General features: G+C 48.2%; 1 protein-coding gene across 2 annotated transcripts in view; it reads left to right on the top strand.

Moving 5' to 3' along the window:
- LOC144121697 (uncharacterized) overlaps positions 1–15097 on the top strand; it is a 35654-nt gene extending 20557 nt beyond the window's left edge. Inside the window, exons 1-3 of one of the 2 annotated variants that reach the window (XM_077655046.1) lie at positions 8062–8117; positions 9713–9754; positions 13499–15097. In XM_077655046.1, the coding sequence (XP_077511172.1) occupies positions 8075–8117; positions 9713–9754; positions 13499–14973 (1560 nt within the window). In that variant the 5' untranslated portion in view covers positions 8062–8074 and the 3' untranslated portion in view covers positions 14974–15097. Of the gene's footprint in view, positions 1–8061; positions 8118–9712; positions 9755–13498 lie in introns of those variants that run through there. The other variant, XM_077655047.1, reaches the window with a different exon arrangement.
- Positions 15098–19186: the final 4089 nt, after the last annotated feature.

Genomic DNA, 19186 nt, shown 5'->3' with positions numbered 1-19186 from the left:
AAAGGTGTGCAGATAGATAGACAAAGAGGAGGAGGGAAAGACAGGGATGTTAACCAGAAAGGGGTTCCGGTTGGCTACCCTGCACTGGGGAAGAGAGATTTGGGGGCTAAAAGGAGGAAGAGAGAAGGGGAAAAAGACATAACACACACACACACGCACAACGCTGTCACAATTTGTCCCTCAATCCACTCGCTTTCAAGTAGGCAAAGAGTGTCTTGTATGCCTTCAGGGCAGTCGACTACTGTGGGCACGGACCAAGGATCTTTTGCTCTGTTAATGGGCGAGGATCGAGGCGGTCCAGGGCACAACACATTGTATGTCTTGCACTAGCAAATGTTGGGCACTCACAGAGAAGATGAGCGATGGTCTCCTCACAACCGCAGCTTTCACAGGCAGGACTGTCGGCCATCCCCATCCGGAAAGCATAGTGGTTGGTAAAAGCAACGCGGATCCATAAACGGCATAACAATATTGCGTCGCGACGTGCTAAGTTACATGGAAGACGAAGGCGCAGTCCAGTGTCCAGTGCCTTGAGGCAGAGGTTGCAAAACTCTCATGTGTTCCACGCTAAAAGCGTGAGCTCCAGCGCCAAAGGGCGAAGCTCACACTCTGCGTCAGGTCTTGATATTGGGATCCTCACTGGAAGTCCGTCGTTGTGAGCCGAACGCGCAGCCGCGTCGGCCTGGTGATTACCGTTAATACCACAGTGTCCTGGCAACCATTGAAAAATGATGTCATGACCTTTGGAAACGGTGCCGTGGTACAGTAGACGGATCTCAGCAACAAGTTGTTCCTGCGACCCGCGGCGTAGCGCAGCTTGCAGGGCTTGAAGGGCTGCTTTAGAGTCGGTGAAAGCCGTTCAGTCATGTGGAGGTTCCTGACTGATGAACTTTACCGCAGCCCGTAAGGCTGCGAGTTTCGCACCAGTTGAAGATGTTGGATAGGTCGTCTTCACTTTCATGAAGATGGCTCTGGCCGGTATCACCACCGACCCCGCAGAACTGGTCGAGTGAACTGATCCATCTGTGTAAACTCTTATGCGGTGACTGTGGTAAGAATGCAGGTGATTCAATGTCAGTTGTTTGAGAGAGGGTAGTGATACACCAGCTTTCTTCGTAATTCCAGGAATATAGAGGTGAACCCGAGGTTCATGAAGACTCCATAAGGGTGAGCACGGTCTTGACGCAGGGGTGAACTCCGATGGAAGATATGCGCGATGAGTTTCAATGACTTTGGCGAATGCAGTACGCGACCTAATTATTGGGAGTGTTGTGAGATGATGGCAGGGAACCCACGTGAGGTGCCGAACATGTGTTCTCATGGTGTCAACAGCAATGTATGTAGTAACAGGATGTTCCCGGGCAACAAGAACAGTTGCTGCTGTTGATGCACGTTTAGGCAGTGCAAGGCAGATACGGAGAGCTTGCGCTTGCACACTTTGAAGAGTCTTGATATTTGTCTTTCTAATAGAACTGAATATCAGAAGACTGTACCGCATGTAGCCCAGAAATAGGGAACGGTACAGTTGCAGCATAGAGCGCACTGATGCGCCCCAGGACTTTCCCCCGAGGAAGGAGAGGACGTGGACAATCGCAATTAGTCTCTTTCTCATGTCGTAGACATGTGGACTCCACGAGAGGTTCCTGTCGATGGCAACACCAAGGAATTTGTGGCTTCTCTCATAGGGAATGGCTTCACCATTAATGCGAATGTTGTAGCGTGACATTATTTTGCGTGCGAACGCCACAAGTGAACACTTTTCGGTCGAAATATTCAGGCCCTGCAAGCGAAGATAAGATGTCAATATCGATGCCGCCTTTTGAAGTCTTGCACGAACTTGAGGGCGGGTCACCCCTGATGCCCAAATACAGATGTCGTCTGCATCTACCGAGATCTGAGCAGATATTGGCAATACGTCGACCAGGCCGATGAGAGCAAGGTTGAAGAGAACTGGGCTCAGCACTCCACCCTGAGGGACTCCGCGCGAATTTCGGTGTAAGGACGTTGGTCCGTCCGCAGTCAGGACAAAAAACTACCTCTCTGATAAATAGCTGCGTATCCAGCTGAACGTGCGGCCTCCGATCTCAGCAGCTTCCATTGCGTCCAAAATGGCCTGATGCGTTACGTTGTCGTGCGCGCCCTTGATATCCAAAAACAATGCCACGGTCAATCTTTTCAAACTTTTGCTGTGGTGCGCCGACGTTACAAGGTCAACCAAGTTGTCGATAGAAGAGCGGCCCCGTCGGAACCCAGACATGAAGGATGGATAAATCTGATATCGCTCAAAGTACCATTCCACGCGTGTGAGCAGCATTCTTTCCATGACTTTGCCGACGCAGCTGGCGAGTGCAGTTGGACGGTATGATGAAAGGTCGAGCGGTGATTTCCCCGGCTTAAGAAGTGGAACCAGACGACTGGTCTTCCAATCATGAGGAACTATGCCAGCAGCCCATGACTTGTTATATGTGTCCAAAAGAGCCCGTCGAGCTTCTTTGCCAAGGTTGGCAATTGCGGAGTACGTCACACCATCGGGCCCTGGTGATGATGACCTTCTACAACAAGACAGCGCAGCATGAAGTTCTTCCATGGAGAATAGTGCATCCATCCGAGAATCCCGTGAGGGTGGAACATTGTTGCAGTGCAGCGTTGCACCTGGATTCGGTGGGCCTGTTATTCTTGCGCAGAAATCTTCAGCTACCTCAACCACACTGCGCCTTTGGTGGAGCGCTACGGATTTGAACGGGTAGCGCTGTTGAGGGTACGTGCGAAGACCCCGAATTACACTCCAAACGCGTGACAAAGGCTTCAGTGGATCAAGTGTTTGGCAAAATGTCCTCCACCGTTGTGTTTGCAGTGCCTGAATTCTGCGCTGAATCTTCTTGTGTATGCGCCTAGCATCTCTTAGGTCTAGGCGCGACTTTGTGCGTCGGTATCTGCGCTCTGCCCTGCGCCGTTGTGATCGCAGTCGCTGCTATTCGAAGTCAAAATCGGTGTAGTTAGCGACAGCGTTAAAGGGGCAGGTGGCGTGTTCCATGGCCTCCATAATTTTTTGTTCAAGACCGGTAGAGAAGCCATCTGCGCAAGCAGCCTCCATAAGTAATTTAAAAACTGTCCAGTCAATGCGCTATCTACACGTGGCTGGGGAAAATGTGGAATGGCCGGTAATGATCAGATAGGTTGGGATATGGTCGCTGCCATGGGTTTCTACATCCGAAAAACACCGGACGCTGTTGTTAAGGCACTTTGAAACGAAAGTCAAGTCCAAGCAGCTGCTATAAGTCACCCCTCGTATATAGGTCGGGCTTTCGTCATTCATGCACTGGAGGTCATGGTCAGAGGTGAAGGACACAAGCTGTCTTCCCCTAACGTCCATCCTAACGCCTCCCCACATGGTGTGATGAGCATTGAAGTCGCCCATTATAACCCACGGAGCAGGTGTAGCTGCCATCAAACCACTCAACCTTCTGGCGTCGAAACGACTTGATGGTGCCAAGTACACCGCCAGTAGCGTAAACGTCAGGTCACGGCTCTTCACTGTCAGGCAAACGTACTGATTGTCTTCGTTCGGAGGAACTGAATGTTGCACATATGTAAGTTCATGTCGAATGTAAACGATGACTTTGCTGGATCTGTTGCACGTGGGTGATGAAAATGCCTCGTAACCGGATATTCGCAAAATTGCCGGGGTCTTCGGTTCACAAATCACAAGAATGGGGAAGTGATTATCGTAGACGTAGTGCTGTAAATCTAATATCCGGGACTGGAGCCCACGAGCATTCCATTGGAAAATGAAAGCTTGCTTGACTTTCTTTTGAAAAGAGAGGTGCGAAGGAGCCATGATGCCGTCTACTGTAGAGGCGCAAGAACTGGATGTAGCGCGTCCAGCACTTGAAGTGCGCTATGTGCTGCTGGCGTGTGTTGGCTGGAAAGCAAAGCACGCATGTCATTCATTAGTGTCGTGAGCATTGCAATCACTTGCATATCTGGGCCATGGCCTTGATCGTGCCTGTTGGCTGGATCAGTCGTAGGCGCTGCACACTGCCGTGAGTGCGCCAACATCCCTGACGCAGTAGGCGTAGAAGGCTTTGGCAGTGGTGGACAAGTTGCATCTGAGGCAGCAGGTCCAGCCTCACCAAGCGCCGGGCTCCCTTGATTTGGTACGGTTTTTGGTGGAGGCAGACAAGCTGCAGTTGGGTTTGGGGCATTATTGTCAAATGTGACTGCTTTCTTTGACGACCTTCGACGGCGCGAACGACGTCGTCGCACCTTTGCGGCGGCTTGTTTGTGCGTAGCATGGTCTCACACCATTTGCTTCTGTACCACCCGCTCGGTTTTTAGACGGGGGCAGTCTTTCGAGGAAGAGTCATGAGGGCCGTGGCAGTTGGCGCACTTCAAGGTAGTCGCGCGGCAAACATCCCCGCTGTGTGTCTCGGAGCATCGCGGGCACACGATGGAGTTGATGCAGACGCCGCTCACGTGGCTCATGCACTTCCTGCATTGAAGTGGCTTAGGCACAAAAGGTCTAACTGGATGACGAATGTGCCCAACCTTCACGTACGATGGTATGCAGTCACCCTTGAAGGTCAGCTTGATGCATGGAGATCTGCCTAACCGCTGAACTTGAATGATGGAAATGCCGTCGGTTGCCGGCTTGATCAACATGGGTAAATCAGCAACACAGATGGCGATATCGACGTTGTAGATTACGCCAGCCGTAGTGCCGCTGTCCTGGAGAATAAGGGGGCGTACACTGATGTTGCCGAGTTTTGTGATTGCGGTTAAATTCTCTAGTGAACTTCGCTCCACCACATCAATGGCAATGACGTTTTTGAACGGGTTGATTCTGACATCTTTTATGCCTTCAGGTACAAGGCTCTCCAGATAGAGATGGTTTGCCTGTTCAGTAGGTTCAAGTTGTCCGTTGAGTTCAACGGCACAAACAAGGCTGTATGCGCTGAGGAACTTCACGCCGTGATGAGCGTTGGCGTTCTTGATGAGGACACCGTTGACGTGCTCGATGAGGACGAATCGGCTTGTCTACGCAGTCTGCGCTTGGCCTTCTTGCCAACAACCGGTATGAAACCGTCGTCGGTCGAGGACGAGGAGTCTTCACTTGGCACCGAGTACACAACAGTGCCCTGGCTGCTCGAGTCACTCTGGCGGTGCAGGCGCTTCTTCTGGGCGGCTACTGCCGATTCACCGGGTTCTAATAGAGGTATAGCAGCCTCCACTTCCATCGCCGTGGCAAAAAGGGAGCGGCGCCTTCCTGATTATAGCACAAATTACCAAAAAACTGCACAGACGTGAAGGCAGCGTTCTGATACCGAACAACTTCGTCTTCAAAGGTGTGCAGTGTTTTCTTCTATTTAGGAGAATTTTATTTTTCTCAGTCATTTAGTGAGACCATGGTCAAGTTTAGGGAAATGATCAAAAAATTATTCGTGTGATCATGACAGTTCAAAAGCGCTGTGATCACGTCTGGAGTAGCTAGCTAGCATTTAGTTTTAAGGCCATTTCGTGGGAGCGGTAAACAAGGAGGAAGCAAAAACAAAGAAAGCGCTTTTGGGTAGTACCCTTTTATGTTGGTATTGTTGTGAAAGAAAACTAATATTTGAGAGCGGAAATTTGTAAAACTAAACGACAAGAAACCACGCCACGCGTAGGGGTCAAACATTAAAATTTTGCCTTAATATGTTCTTCTCCAACAATGAGTTCCAGGTGGAACTATTTTTCTTTACGTTCCACAGTGTTTACCCGGCTTTAAATAACGGCGGGCCTTGGCCGTAGCGATGAACGTCCTACATCGTGTTCATCAACCGCATATACGGCAAGTTATGAGTCCGACGGCGAAAAGAAGCAGCTGTTTTTTATGAGACCGGAAATTTCAAGACTGCCGAAACGAGGCCCTCGCTTTGCTATGGGCAAAACAGACCAACGTAAATGAGGAAATGGTTACCACATGTATAGGATAGAACATTTTCGGCAGCATTTGCGTTACCAAAGGCAAGAATTCTGGATATGTTGCAATGTAGTCAAGCTGTGAGAAAGAGTGTAAGTGTCGGCGACAATAAAGATAAAACATCCAGTCAGTTCGATAGAAATAAATAAATGTTTTCAGCTGCATTTATTATACGCAGTTCGTGTCCGGTGAGCTTCATTATCATAAAAATAAGAATATATTAGCAATATTTGTTCCCCGAATGCACCAGCAAGGCTGCGGCTGGAACTTGGTGCACAGGAAGAAAGTTTGGAATGGTACCAAGGACATCTAAGCCTCTGCTAAATACACAATTATACGAGATAGTGCAGAGGAAAAACAAATAAATGGGTAGTAGAAAAAAAAAAACTTCTAGGTCTTAGCAAAAGCAAGAAATTTATTTTATAGGAAATACACTGCGCTGGCAGGTAGAGACAGGCGACAGCTAGGTGGTGACTTGATGCCCAGCAGTGTTTACCTGAAGAAAGACATACATTTTCAATTGTGGCAGAGAGGGGAATCAAGATAAGAACATTTTCTGAAGACAGCCTTGGTTGGCGACCAAATACCTCAATCTGATATAACAGGCGGGGGCACAATTCATTACCGACGCATATTATAGACAGTGGCCTTCCATCAAACAGGAACATTAAGCGCTAAATATTAGCTTAGCAAAAACGGTGTTAAATGTCTTGTCTTATCAACCGATATCTTCTTTAAATGTTCAAAGAGTACTTCGTTCAATACTTTGTGGCTAGATTGCATCAAGAGCAAAGTAATATATAGTTCTTGGCTAGACACTGATTTTTGTTTGAAGAGTAGTCTTGGAAATTGAAAATATAAAGGTGAATATATTTTTTCGCTAAAATATTGAGACCTGGAGTTTCACAAGCTTCATACAGTGTTAATCACTGCCAGAAGGACTGCAATGCCTTAAAAATGAGAAAGAGAGAGAAAAAAATGGTAGAGGAAATGCAGAGAGGTTAACCGGAAGAATGTTTCGGTTGGGTACTCTGCACTAAAGGAGAGGGATGAGGGGGGGGGGGGGTCGATAAAGAATACGAAGGAGTAGAGCAATGTGGTCTCTATCTAACACGACAAACAATGACAAACACACTGAAAGTCACAGGCCGCCGCAGCTTATCCTGCACACCTTGAGGGCTGCCGAATGCAGCGACCTGATTAGAACAGATCTACAGTCCTCCATTACTAATACGAGGCAAACAGGCAGCGCAGACGTTGTTGTTGCGGCTGATAATGTTGATGACAACGTAAGACATCCCGACTTCTTCTCGGAACCATGACGTTGGAGGATGCGTTGTGCCAGATATTGGAAAACTGCAAGCACTGGATTGAAAAAATCCAGCATATGCAGTGCATTCTGTGCAGCTGGCGTGTGCAAGTTAAAAATTAGAATTTGAGCTTAAATATGGAAAGACAGACTGTAAGCGTGTCGAGCGAATTTACCTTTGGAAAAAGTTCTTACAACAACCGCAAAATTATATCGTGACAAGGATGCAGAGATAGCAATTAATAAGTTCTCTCTTCCCGTAGTAAAATTTTTTGATGGTGGCAATACTTATTGGTCAGCGTTTCATTTGTGGAGAGCGATTCTCTCCGTGCCGGCTACGCCACTTATCACAAGGGTGCGGTTCCTTCTCCACCAAGGACACTTTTCGTTCTCGTGAAATAACTGCGAGGAATCACATAGCGAACGCGTTCGTGAATGCATTCACTGACGTAAGAGTGAGGCCATGCAGGAGCAAGAAATGAGTATGTTTGAGGAAATCAATAGCTCTGTATCCTTCGTTGAAAAGAATGCGAACTGCAGTACACGAAAGAAATGTTTTTTTTAAACACCAGTATATTGTCAGCACAAGAGGAAATATTTTCAGTTCATATCGAGAAAAATTGTTCTGACTTTTTTAAACATTGTTCTTTATTTTGAGCTGGCAAGAAACAAAGCCAAGTGAACCCATTGTTTCAATAGCGAAGGACAGTCAGAATTACGTGCAGGAACTTCCGCATCGTTCTGTATAAAAGGTTCGCGAATGTGAGTCTTAGGCAGACCGAGTTGTGCGGCACATATGCAGCACCATGAAGTCTCTGAGCCTCACTGCGCTGGTCGTCAGCCTCCTGGGTAAGTCCCGAATATGCTTAGAAAGGGAGCCATCAATACTGCATCCGTTCATTGTTTTTAATCCTTTTGTAACTTCATCGGGAAGTCGCTGCTCAGGTTTTGTTTGTTTTTTGACATGACTATCACGAAAACTCTATACTAAGTTGGTTCCCTCCTAAAATCGATTCTATGGGTTCTTTTACCTGTTTTGACGTTTTTCTTGCAGAAAAAAACACAATTACCACCGCGAAAATTCGATTTCAAAACTTTCCCTCCCATCAAGATGTAATGACTGACTTAGCTTCCGTGCTAACCGTTTGCCAAAGACTGGCGATGTAGCCTAACCTCCGAGATCTGCAAGAAACAGCTTGCTTTAACGCACCGAAATTTTCCTGCCAGAACTGCGTGCGGTAGGGCCACGTAGCTGTTTTTATTTGCCCTTTCCTGGCTTTTAACTGCTCCACGTTTAGATAAACGAACACTGTTATTTTGACGCGTTAGTTTATCGACAGAGGCGAAGACCAACTTTGTTCATTGTTTCTTTAGTTGAAAGGAGGAAATCGATCATATTGCGTTTACTTTGAATAAATTCAGGTTTCAAATATGTAAGAGAACTTAGCTCCTGCAGTACATTTTAGCAGCATGCATTTATTTTCTCGTAAAAGATGCGCGCAAAGGAATCAAATGTTTTGAGAGCAAAATGATAAAGTATTTCCCGTGGTTATGATGACGGCCGCTGAGTCAGAGATTCCGAAAATTAGTAATCACTTAGCAAATAGGATAGCATGATTTGATTTGCAATTCTCGAAGCCTTCTAATTTAAAAAGCAGGCAAAGAAACAATGACCTCCAGGAGAAAAAAAAACGGCCGTGGCTTAGCTTGGTTAAGCGTGGTGATTGCGAAGCTATAGTGTGTTATTCTCGGATCAGCTGGTAGTATGGCTGGTGGTAGTCTTTTTTGAACGAGCCGCTGCTGCCGCTGTTCCGGGGTTTCTTGGACACGCCTCTGCCGTTTAGTCGCGTTCCAGCGTTTTGAACTAGTAGAAGGAGACTCACTGTCGGGCAAACTCATAATTTCTTCCTTTGCTTCTGCTGTTTCCACAGAGGAGGTTGCACGTTTCGCCGAGCTGCATACTGGGCACGCCGCTTAGAAAGTCGTTCTTCTTCCGTCTCCGTAGCTCGCTGATGCTTCCTCTTTGCATTCTGCCAAGCTGCCTTGTTCGTAGGCACCATCGTAACATCTGGCTGTATGACTGCCTTGGCGAGAGGAGCGGAGCTGTTTTATACAGCTTGTGTGACGTCACTCTGACCGTAGCGCCCCTGGTGAGAGGAGCGGGAGTTAGGCCGCCGTTGGTGGCTACCGCCTCGCCTCGCGACGGCGTGAGATGGGGCCCCGTTTTTACACAGCTGGTGTGACGTCACTCTAGGTCACGTGGTGTGACGTCACGCAGCGAGGTCACGCTAAAGGTTATTGGTGCCTACCACCGCCTCGCCACGGAACGGGCTGAAGTGCGACCTAAAGTAGTATTGCTTCGCAATAAAAACAAAGCAGTAACACCGGCCTAGCCGTCCTTTTTGAACGAAACTTATGAACTCTCGTTCTTTGTCCAATTGCAGTACGCCACGGATATGCAGGCTGCCAGGCCCGCAGTCAACACTGTAAGTATGCGCTACCAACGGTAGTCCTCACTGTATTTAATACGGAGTGCAAATCACCGCCAATACATTACTGCTGTCTGTGCAACGAGAGGAAGAAGCTGTCAGGAAGCCATGTTAGGGGGTAGGCACTGTCTGCATCGCAAATTCTTTTCCTACTCGGGGATGAAACTAATTTATCACAGTTGCTGGTCTTTGCCCTCTATACCTTGTGAGGAGGAACAAGCACTCTCAGAATATTCCATACGGGCCAGAAAGCCAGCGACATCTCTCATCTCGAAGTGCAGGAGTTAGGCTGGGTTACACATGAATGCTTGATCCTATTCTAAGGCTTTTCACCTACTCTAGGAAGCGTTGCTCAGTCGTAAAGAACATTCGTTGTTCAGTCGTGAGAGAACATCAAGCTGTTACATGCCATATTTTACGTTATCTAGATCTCAATGAAGGCTTTGGGAGTCGTTGCGAAGTGAATATTGCGTTTGTGCACTGGAGCCATCAGGAATTTACGACCAGAAGGGCATTCGAAGTCCTCGACCTCAGCGGAAACGTTAGCCTTTTCTGCATTATACCTAAAATAAATTTTCTTCGAAACTGCGCAGCGCCACTCAGGTGCATCACTCAGGAACGTTGAAAACTTCCCAAGAACCGCATTGCGCACAGGTCTTGCCGGTACGCGTCCGAAGGAGAGAAATGTCAACTGCATACATCATAGTGTTTTAAGGTAGGATTACTTCGAACTACGCGATATTTTAGTTAGAATATGCACGTGGACACAACTTTCGCGAATACCATGCACTGCAGCTCTGTCCAGAGTTTGTTAAGGCTGCCTACAGACCACACCATGACATACACCGCGCAGTCACAGATATGAGCCTTTGTAGACGCTGCAGCCTTTCCTGCTCTTGAGCAATAACAAGGATGTGCAACGCGCTAGTGAAGAATGAAGGCGAAGGTAAATAGCGAATGCACTTGGAACTAAGATTTCTGACGATATATTAAGCGCCAACGTAAACGCTCATCGAGAAGCCATACTTCTATCGCATGAACGCCAAAAAAGCTCCCTAAATTCACCCGTTTCTACGCACAAGCCGTTTCGAGGCTTATCGGCTCGAATCAAATGCTAGATAGAATTGGGTAAAAAAAGTATTTGAACCGTGCCCACTTTCTCAGTCACAGTACAGCGTAGCTCTGTGGCTCCACCTACTTTAACTAGGCCTGCCTCATTCTCAGGACAACCAACGGTGAATTCAAAATAGCACCTAAAGCACAGCGCACACAGTCCTTAAAGCCAAGGATCACCTCAATATTACTATTATTTTATGGCACCCGCTGCAGCCAATACTTCGTTTAGGGCTAGCTGTGGGCGGCGATGTCGGGAGCACCCTTTATCTCAGACGAAGTCCTCTCACAGCTACCTTTATAAAAAAGCGGCCGCAAGCCCATAACTATTCCACTGTTCACTTTACTTCACTTTATTTCCTTAAAGGCCCTCGTGTGAGGGTATTACATAAGGGGTGGGACACATATAGGTTAACAACAGAAAAAGTACACAAGAATTGAACGAGTTATACAAAGAAAAATGATTATCGTGATGCAAGCAAACGCGTAATTTGGTTAAGTTTGGCATGTGATGGCAGCAAGTTCATGGGGAAGGCCGTTCCAGTCGTTAGCAGTCCGGGGAAAGAATGATGAAGAAAAAGTTGTTGTGCGTGCTCGTGGCCGAGATACCTGCTGCTGATGTCCGGTGCGAAGAGAAAAGCATGGTGGGGGAGGGCAGATATAGGGTTCCTGTGATAGCTCGCAATAAAAGAATTTATGAAATAGGGATAAACTAGCAATGTGGCGACGAAGTGCAAGAGTAGGTAGATTGGACTGCGATTTCAGAGCTGACATGCTGATATCAAAAGAGTATGAGCAATGAATGAATCTAGTTGCCCTATTTTGAACTGATTCAAGTGAGTTAGTAAGGTATACTTGTTTCGGAGACCAGATGGGCGGTGCGTATTCTAATTTTGATCGAACTAGTGATTTGTATCCGAGTAGCTTAGCATGCTGGGGGGCAGAGTGGAGATGACGCTTTAAGAAGCCAAGCGTTTTGTTAGCAGATGAAATAACTTTCGCGATATGGCTATTCCACGTGAGGTCATGACTAAGATGAACGCCGAGATATTTATATGATTGGACAGGGTCGATAGGAACGTTAGAGAACGTTAGGAACGTTGACATTTGTGTAGTGAAAATGCAAAGGCAGCTATTGGGCTCTTCTATGCACTTAAGTAGAATTGCGGGAGTTCCATGGCTACCGACCATTTGACACCAAATTACGCTCTACAAGACCTTCATCTAAACGAACAGTATTGTGGTAGGTTGACCAGGTTAGTGTCATCTTTCTTGAGTTTAGCAAAACTGCTCAGCTAGTTCCTCAACGCGAACTTATCCACATGCTTGCAGTAATGTTTGTGTTACTTATTAGATACAAACCTTGTTGCAGTTGCAACAAATGATAGTCAGTATAACGAAAAACTCCCATCCGCTTCTCAGATTGTCCAAGAGAGTGGTGTAAGGCCGATAATGGCTATGGTCTATGTAAAAAGATAGCACAGATATCAGTAGCCATCGTCTAGCAGAACGACAAATGGCGCGCACGCGAGCCGCGCGACCGCCGCTCCTCTCAGCTTTGACTTGGGCGAGTAAAGGTTCTGCCGTTTCGCCAGTTTTTTCTCCCCTCCTCTGCTTCTTCTTGTTCTTATCTTCGACCGGGCGGTGGCTAGAGCGTTAAGCGGCGCCTTGTCTGGCTCCCACATGTTGCTTCTTCTTAGCTCTCTTTTGTTGTTGTTGCCTTCGTAAGCTCTTTCTTAGCTTTTGCTTAGCGCTGTCTTTGTCATCTTCTTCCCTTCGGATCTTGCTCGCTTTAGGGCGCGCGTTGGCTCTGGCTTCTCGACAGCTGTGCCTCCAAATTACATAGAAACTCACCTCAGGGAGGGATGCGTAAAACGGCTCTTGCCTTAAAACAGGACTGTTCTTTTGCAGCCCGTCCGCCTTCAGATTTTAGGCTATAGACGGCTTCGTCCTTGCACCGAACCTCACTTTGAACAAGTTCAACCTAGTCTTCCCTTGCTTAAAAAAATTTGGTCTGAAAGACCAAGCTGTGCCATTCACGGGATGCATTATACTTTTCAGATATTGCGCTAGCTACGCGCCCACAAACACGATGTCTGAGCAGAAGGTTCCGACGGCAAATTTGACGTGAACTCCAATTGCTGCAATGAAGTTTCATTGCTAAATTACAAATTTATTATAAATCCTCTTTTTTTAACTAAACCAGAAACGTTAAGGTTAACAGCAATCAATCGCACAGATTAACATCATACTGTATGCAAACTCGCGTGTTAAATATTTTTATTTTTTGAACTATAACCGAAAGTCATCGGTTGCTACGCTTGACGCCAATAAATGGTCTTTCATCCATTTGGTAATTTTTGCGTGTTTTTTATGCATTACTTTGAAAGTGGGGCAGCCCTTCTGCGAAAACGTCTGCTGCGCCTGCAGGAAGTTTGTATTCGATATAATAATCGCAAAACCACAGTAAACATAAAGTGTACATCTTCTAAACCAGCATTTTTGTAAAGTTTATCAAATATTTTCACTTCAGTGTCTAAACGAACGACACCGTTAAATTTAATTTTGTTGCCACTGTTCGCACTGTCTGTGGAATTGCGATTACAGAGCTTTAAATTTAATTTCCAGCAAATACAGGAGGCATCGGAGGTGGTCTTAGTTCCAGCGGATATCTTGGAAGCGGATCGGGTGGAGGAAGCTCGTCCTGGACGAGTGGATTCGGAGGCGGAAGCGGCTCCAGTGGCGGATATGGTGGAAGTGGCGGCATTGGTAGCAGCAATGGATTTGGAGCTGACTATAGTGGCTCCTTCCAGAGCAGACCTTTTGGTGTTTGGAGAACCTGGCATTATCCATCTTACACATGGAGGTGGATTTCCGGACCATCAGGTGAAAGCCAAGGTGGCAGTAGATCATGGGGTCAAAGCAGCAGTTGGCCAGTGACATGGTACACTTGGGGAAGCCCGGGTGGCCAGGGCCCTGCAGGCGGTTTTTGGGGAAGGCAGGGAGCAGGCGGACAGGGGGCACAATGGGGGCAACAAGGAGATAGCGGAGATCAGAGTGGATGGATTGCGGGGGGAAATTTGGGTGGACAGTTCGGAGGAGAACAAGGCAGCGGAGGAGAGGGAGGATTTGGTTCGCAGTGGATAGGTGGCAGCGGTGAACAGGAAGGATGGAATGGCGGAAGAAATTTTGGCGGACAGTTTGGAGGACAACAAGGCAGTGCAGGACAGCTTGGAGGGCAAGGACGTGGCAGCGGAAATGGTTGGCAGTGGATAGGAGGCAGCGGGGACCAGAGCGGACAGGCGGGACATGGGCGAAGTTTTGAACAAGGACAGAGTGGTGAATTTGGTGGACAAGGAAACCAACTGTGGGGCCTGAGGGGACAAAGTGGGAATGATGGACAATTAGGAAGTGGATCTAGTGGTTTATATGGTGGACATGGCAGCCAAAATAGTCAGTTGTTTGGCTCTTGGAGGTTCGGTGGAAGCAGGGGCCAGGACAGACAAGGTGGAACAGGTGGCGCTCTGAGCGGCGGTTCGGGAACACTGAGCAGCATATTTGCACAGCAGGGTGGCCAAAGCGGGGGCTGGCTTAGCGGCGGAGGACAAGGTGATGGTCTAGGCGGAAGTGGTAGTTTCAATGGTCAAGGAGGAAATAGCGAATTTCTAACCCAAATCCTCAGCTCAGGAAGTGGGGGAATAGGTGGTCTCAGAGGCTCTGGAAGACTTGGTCATGGTCTGTTCTCTAACCTTGGTCGTCGCATTTCGCAAAGAAAACTAAAGCGTCTCCTCAGTAGATACCAAAGGCAAGGACGGGGACTAAGCTTCATTGAGTTCTGCCGGCAATTGGGAATTATCAGGGCAGGCATTGGTGGTCCATGGCAAGATGGAAGCAACCAATGTTACTGGATTTCCCGACCACAGTACTGGACGTGGCGACAACAGCCTTGGTCTTGGGCACCGGAGTACTGGACCTGGGGACCACAGAATGGTGGACAAGGAAGTGGCTTTGGAGGGATTTCAGGCGGCGGATTCGGCAGATGGTCAGGAGGTGGTTTCAGTGGAGGTTTAAGTAGTGGATCTGCCGGAGGCTCAAGTGGATGATTCGGCTCAAGCAGCGGTGATACTTGGGGAAGTATCAGTGGTGGCAGTGGCTTGAAACAGCAGCATAACTATTAAACTAGAAAAAATTCACCTACAACCACCGTGAATAAATAAATGCACGTCAGTTCGTACACAGGATTGATTATGACTATTCATGGCTTCGCTCTTGCCTTAAAGGGAAGCTGAAGCACTTTTAGAAAAAAAATGAGTTCTCTGCGTCATTTTATAGCTTTTAGTCCGCTGAAAAAGAATATCTCACTCAACAAGAGCGGAAATACACGCAAAAAGGTGTTTTTTAGAAGAAAACGCGCCCCGTCGCCTCAGGGCGCCGAGCGAACGCCGCTCTTGCCCGCGATTGGCCGGGACTGTCGTGACGTCATCCACGGGAATCTCCGGCCGGCACCGACGGCGTTGCTGCGTAGCGCGTTGCTTGAGCTGGCTTTTAAGGACTACATTTCAGAAATCATGGATAATTCAAGCGGCGTTAAACAGTTTGGACTTTCACCATGCATGTTCGAGCCATCAGCAGCTTCAGAAAACGGTGGAAACAACGACGCCGCGGAGTGCGCGGGCAACGAAAGTCAAGTCGCGACATTTTCACGTGTTGGAAATCTCGACTGGATAGATGAATGGATGGATGACAGCTTTTATTTCCGCCGGAAAAGGAGGCCCCTTACTACTCACGGCCCCCCGCACGCAGGCCTGGAGGGCGGGGGCCCAAGCCCCCATGACTAAAGGCTAACAAAGAGATTTTATCTCTTCGCGGCCTCAGCCGCCCGGCGGTTTGGCTTGTTTCTGCCGAGCGGGTTCTTCGCTGCGCAGCAGGGCTTCCCAACTTTCTCTGCTATCAGTATCTGCGTCATCTCCGTTGTAGTCAGCTCATCTCCATATTCTCTGCTTCCGGGTAATTGTGAAACCGCCGGACTGTCGGACCTGGACGAGCGTGCGCAAACCTATTCCGAAATCGTTGAGAACTATCGACTGAACCGAAAACTGGTGCCATCGCCGGATAAGAAGCTAAGTAATAGAGAAGCGACCGCATGGCGGCGCCTGCAAGCCGGAAATTTCGTTAACCCAGTATGGGCCTTTCACGGCCTACCAGGGTAACACGAAAACCAAATCTCGACTGATACGTATGTTTTGCATAGGTACATGCGCGTGCATTTCTTTTGTGTAGGTGCATGTGCAAGTGGCAATAAAAAAAGAAAATCGCGACGAAACATTGTTGTGCACCGCTGCTGCATAAAAGCCTGGCCACCAACTTATTTAAGGCGACAGCTAGTCTGTGTGTGTCTTTTGCTGGTCCTGCGTCTTTCTTTCTCTGTTTTTTTTATCTTGACCAACTTCTTGTAACGCCTAGCTATAAACATGATCTAAATCAGATCACCGGCACGCTTACACGAGTTAAGCGAGGTAAAGCATTTGTTTTTCATTTATTTATAGTTACTTGCCTAATTGCTCCCTAATGCCTTTTAGAAATACAAAAAAATGCCAAACTGGATAGTTGAAGTGGGTTCACTGCTGTACTGCAGCGCGAAAAGATGAGGAGACCGGGAGGATACTTCCGTGTGCGCTGTCCTCCTGTCGCATGTTCGGGCTACTGTTCAACCATGAAACTTCTGCACTTACCCCCGTGCGTTGTTTTTTTTTGCGTGCTGAACATGCTTTTGAAGAATAAATATGGCTGCGTCTCAGAGCTCGCAGTGCTACTCATCAAAATTAGTGTGCTGCGAGAAATGGTTGCTGATGTTGCGCATCGAGATAACCAGCAGAATTACTTGTGGATGATGTAAGGCCGCCCCTCTTTTCCAGCTGCATACCTTTGCAGGAAGTGGGACGCCGGCACACGTGGAAACCGCTCCCCAGTATAAGCGAGAGCCCCCGAGTGAGTACGTGGAACGAAAACGGTACGGTCGCTTGACTCACGGACACCCCCCCCCCCCCCTCCCCTAACGACTTGGGCTTCGCCGGGAAGGCTACCGCAGCGTCCCGCCGGGCCTCGTGAACAAAAGCGCATTCCCAGGATGGCCGTGACGGACACCTGTCATGGCGGACAGGCAGTGCTCACCAAGAATGTGGGAAGACAGGGGCGATCCTTAATCTGTTTTCCTGGAGCGACAGATAAACCCCTTCATGCTTATTAGCTGTGTCCCGCCGTCGGTAGCGCGGCAGCATCGTGGGCCCTTTCGCCCCCTCCTCTGTTGCTGACGGGCGACGCGGACCGATGATGGGTGGCGGTATGCCTGAGGCAAGGATTAGCTCCGAAGGGAGAGCGTGTGGATACTCTCACTTGAGAGAGAGTGGTGGCGTATTTGTTTTTTATTTAGTTTGTATTGTTAACAAGACTCTGGGTTCGAGGTAAGCCCAACCCAAGGGGTTGTCCCCATCTCTCATGTTATTTTTGGTTAGAGAATTGCTGCTTAGGGCGGGCCACTGAAAATGACCGCCCTTAGTCCTTTGTTAATCAAGTGCTTAAAAGCGCATGTAAACGGATGGAGTCCAATCTGAGCTGGGGCTCCATGCTTAGCATGTAATGTGATGCTGCTTAGGCTCTAACCTGCCCGGTCGATGAGTAAAGTAGTGCAAAGTTTGTTCTTTTGTAAATTCAGTCCTGTTTTTTCCAGTTTAACTCTCTGTATATGTATGTTGTAAATATATGCTCTGCTGTCATCATCTACAAGCTTGCCTCCTGTTAATCTTCCAAGCCGAACGACACTAGAGGAAGGGTTTGTGAACCATCCTCGAAGAAACGAACGACCTTTTGAAATTCTACTGGCGCAGCCGACAGGATTCGGGACGTTTCATCTCAAGGCCAGGCATCGCAGTGACAACCACAGGCCATCCGACACGGAGCAGCGAGGAGCTGTCAAGGGACGACTCCACCTCGGCTGCTACCGAAGGTGGTAGAGCGGACGTATCATCCGGGCTCTGGGCGGCAGACATCAGAAGATCTGCGCCGGGTGAGTGGAATTTCTTGCGTTTTGTCGAGGTTGGCATGGTTGCCACTCTGAGGGCTTAGGGTACAGGTGTGGAACACGTGACCAGCATGGAGAAAAGTTTCAGTCTTAAGAACTCCTTCAGTTCTAAATTCAGCCTACAATTTGAAGGCCTACAATTGAAAGGCAGGAGCAAGAACAGCTAAAAATGCTCGAGCTGATTTATGCGGGCGGCGGGCAGCACGTCAATGCGTCCGATGAAAAGCGCAGAGACGATGCAGACCTAGGCCCTGAAGCTCGGAGTGTGTGTGCAGTTAATAGCGAACTACCTAAATCTTTGCCGGAAGCAGAGAGCCGGAACGAAGGAAAAGGAACAGATTCACAGGTGCAGGAAATGTTGACTGTCGGGAACGGGCGTTTCAGTCACGAAAGCGCCTTCAGTAATGAATTTGTCCCCGAATGGAAAACTCTTCAAGGGGTTACCCTTTCAGAAGCGGGGCGGGATACTATTCGTCGCCTTGAATTGAATTTCCGGCACCGAATGCGACAGATTGAGCGGAATGAGAAAGAAGAGCTAAGAAAGCTTGAGCTGATGTATATGGGCGGCGGGCAGAATGGCACTACGTCCGAGTTCAAGGACAGAGACCATGCAGACCTAGGCCCTGATGCTCAGAGAACTGGAGAGGTTCACAACGATTTCCCAGAAAATGTGCCAGAGGCCCTAGGCCAGAATAACAAGGAGGTCACTGAGATCAAGGTAGCAGAATCCTCAGAGGCTCTATCAAGTCAGATTGAAAAACAACTCTCAGAGAACGCAGCGATCCAGATTGATCTATTGAAGGGTGCTGAGAGTGAAATGAGGAGAGAGAAAATTTGCGATAACACGAACGGTAGATCCAGTGCACTTTCAGAGCCGCTAAAAACACTGTCGCAGCAGTCGTTTCCGGACAGAGCTAATTTTGAGCTAGCACTGGGGACAGAAAATGTTCACCAATGGAGTGAGACCAGGTGTGCTCAAGATGAGGTCCTCATGGAGAGCTTGGGTCACTTATTGCCCGCCAATGGGGCTTTTGTCCTGAAGTACAACGGTAGCGATTCCACAGACAGACGCAATGACCTTGAAGAGTGGGCCGATTCGGCGACAGAGTTTGTAACGCATAGTGTCTCAGCACGAATGCTGAAATGCGCCATACAGAAATACTGCAGTTGCAGTGCGTTTTTCAGTGGTAATCAGGATCTCTTGAGGATCAAAGATGGCAGTCTGCCAATCACCGGCA

This window comes from Amblyomma americanum, chromosome 2, assembly GCF_052857255.1.
Source record: "Amblyomma americanum isolate KBUSLIRL-KWMA chromosome 2, ASM5285725v1, whole genome shotgun sequence".
NCBI classification, from domain to species: Eukaryota; Metazoa; Arthropoda; class Arachnida; order Ixodida; family Ixodidae; genus Amblyomma; species Amblyomma americanum.
The sequence above is the reverse complement of the archived record's forward strand: the minus strand, read 5'-3'. Positions and strand labels throughout refer to the sequence as shown.